At 35.0% G+C, this 2,634-nt stretch overlaps 2 protein-coding genes across 2 annotated transcripts in view; one reads left to right on the top strand and one right to left on the bottom strand.

Annotated features, from left to right (window-relative positions):
* The window catches only part of Pmar_PMAR006662 (dna primase large subunit, putative), a gene marked incomplete at both ends in the record, with an annotated part of 2,296 nt that extends 717 nt beyond the window's left edge, over positions 1–1,579 (top strand). The window contains 9 exons of the mRNA XM_002769576.1: positions 207–290; positions 337–382; positions 443–510; positions 556–625; positions 676–793; positions 849–955; positions 1,221–1,328; positions 1,375–1,445; positions 1,495–1,579. Coding sequence (XP_002769622.1) covers positions 207–290; positions 337–382; positions 443–510; positions 556–625; positions 676–793; positions 849–955; positions 1,221–1,328; positions 1,375–1,445; positions 1,495–1,579 — 757 coding nt within the window. The remainder of the gene's footprint in view (positions 1–206; positions 291–336; positions 383–442; positions 511–555; positions 626–675; positions 794–848; positions 956–1,220; positions 1,329–1,374; positions 1,446–1,494) is intronic.
* Positions 1,580–2,215: 636 nt separating this feature from the next.
* On the bottom strand, positions 2,216–2,610 carry Pmar_PMAR006661 (hypothetical protein, conserved; the record flags this gene model as incomplete). The annotated part of the gene is made up of 3 exons (XM_002769575.1): positions 2,216–2,275; positions 2,319–2,425; positions 2,472–2,610. 3 exons carry the CDS (start codon positions 2,608–2,610, stop codon positions 2,216–2,218), a joined length of 306 nt encoding a protein of 101 aa, XP_002769621.1.
* Positions 2,611–2,634: the final 24 nt, after the last annotated feature.

Below are 2,634 nucleotides of genomic sequence, written 5' to 3'. Positions count from 1 at the left end.
CGGTATATATATTGACAGCAGATACTAGTGGTAACATTGGTAAGAAACTAATCGATATATTACGTAAAGCAACAAGCACTACTACTACTACATCGTCATTAAGTTCTACTACATTCTATGAGATACCATTTATAGTGAGTACTCATCATTATACTGTTATGATCCATTATTATCACTACTATTATCATCATTCAGTATTGTTCTAGTGAACTGATAGCTAAAAGGGCTGTAGTGATAATAGGAGGTATGGCTTATATACCCGATACCCAACTAGGGACTTTACTATGCAAGTAGGTGTATGTAACTTATTATTATTATAACTATTATTATTAATAGGACCTATCGAGAGCAATTACGCAGACATCTAGCAATAGCTCTACAAGTAATAGTTAACAGTACCATCATTATCATCATCATGCTAATAGTAGTATTATTATTACAGGAACGTACGGTATTTATGAATGATCCACGTATAGCTAGTATAGTTAAGCATATGCATCCAACATATAGGTGAGTGATATATTCATTAATACTATTATGTTATTATGTTAATAGACCATCTAATGGCAATAACATGGATAATATACCAGATTCCGAGAAGCTCTCTTTGGATAATTTCAATCTGGTAGTAGTAATAGTAGTATTGTTTTTAATATCATCATTTGTCGTTATTAGCTATTAGAACGATCCTTCCCACCGTGTATGAGGAGTTTGATTGAACATATGAGACATAAGAAGACCCATCTAAAACATCGAGGCAGGCAACAGTTACCCCCCTTCTTGAGATCTGCTGGTATTACTACTAGTCCTATCTACTAGTATGATGATGATATTGTTATACTTATTAGGGTTGAATATGGATGATAGTCTAAGATGGTTTAAGACCGAGTTTACACGAGATCAGAGCATCGATCCTGATAAGTTTGATCGTCATTATAGTTATGATATTAAATGGGTATATGGTAAAGTATAATAATGAGTTGCTACTGTGCTACTATTGTGGTGTATATATTAATTATGTTGGACGTATGAAGCCAGCCCAAGCATTAAGCTGTAGTACTATTATTGGCTTTGAGTATCCTACTGGTGATCAAATTTCATGGATGTCCCTTCAAGTAGTACTAATAATACTCTAATCCCTATTACTACTACTAGTAGTACTGTATTAATTACGTAGTATTGTTGTATCCAGGAATATGGATGAACATGTATTACGTAAGACATTAAGTAATTGGGCAGAGACGGGTGGTTTCCAACCACAACAGACAGCTATTATGATTGATGATATTACTAAGAAGAGTAAAAGGGAGGCACAACTTGCTTGTCAGGTCATATACTCTATTATAATAACTCACTAGTATAATTATTATTCAGGAATGGTTTCGTATTATGCATCCTGGCAGTAGTGGAGATGGTGTTGGTAACCATCCTAATTCATATTTCAGGTACTAGTAGTGTCATCCTTAGTAAGTAATATAATAACCCTTCTGTTAGTGAATCGATTGCCTATCACCTCGAGAAGGATGGGAAAAGTAACAATGCTGATACGGATGATGATCATGATAGGATGGATGAATAATATAAATCTACTACCATGTGCAGCAGTCATTTCCATTATGATAATATTCTTGAGTTTACAATCGACAACAAGATGTATGTCTATTTACATAATTCAGTGTAATTGAAGTGCTGCCGCTTTATGGTGATAAAACAGTATCATTAGTCTGACAACAATGATAATACCTTGCAAGGGAGTAGTACCAAATTAAAGGCTTGATCATATGATATGATGGTAATATCTGAATACTATACTATGCACTGCGTTACATAGGAGTATAACGATAGAACGATATTCAATACTTGTTACTTCAATAGAGTGATGAATATGTAGTTAGGTCACGCATGCTAGTCAGAGCGGTTACATACACCCATTAAGGATTACACCTGCATCACACTAGAATCCCAATCTACCGTAGTAGGCCTTATGTCATAGGATATTGAGTGATGACCATAAACTAGTATAACAACATAACACACATTTGGGTATGGAAAGTGATAATGCAAGGTAATGCGTAACAACGATTACGACTACAATAGGAGTAGGAAGTACTATTATGTTTCATCATGATGATGACAGATACTAGATAGTAGTACTATGATGACACATATAACCGATGAGTGAGGAAATAACAACTTGTTATCATCATCATTAAGTTTAGGGTAACTTCTTATGATCATCTTCAACGACGACCGAGGGGAAGGGATCATATACCAACTGGATAATAGCATGCTCATCATTACTACTATAGTATTATTACCTTTCTTATCAAATGATAGAATGCTGTAGAGGCTAGACACACGTTAACAGTTGCTAAATTGTAGTTAATTGGTGTAATAACAAATGACCAACGAGCCCAGATAACACCTGAGATGATGATTATCATTCCACTAAGGATTGTTACTATTATTACCAGTGGCGAATAGAGCAAGCTGTTGAGGGATACTAACCTTTTCAACAGGTCTCTTATAATCAACTAAGTTGGCAGCAGATATACCCCATTTGATAGCAGGAGCCCAGAAGAATATGGTAAAGGGTCCAGCAGGATGCATAAAGAACTTCCTTAATAACTCAGG

The sequence above is a fragment of the Perkinsus marinus genome (genome assembly GCF_000006405.1).
Source record: "Perkinsus marinus ATCC 50983 genomic scaffold scf_1104296965578, whole genome shotgun sequence".
Lineage (NCBI taxonomy): Eukaryota > Perkinsozoa > Perkinsida > Perkinsidae > Perkinsus > Perkinsus marinus.
Note: the sequence above shows the minus strand (reverse complement) of the source record. Positions and strands in the feature narration are given on the sequence as shown.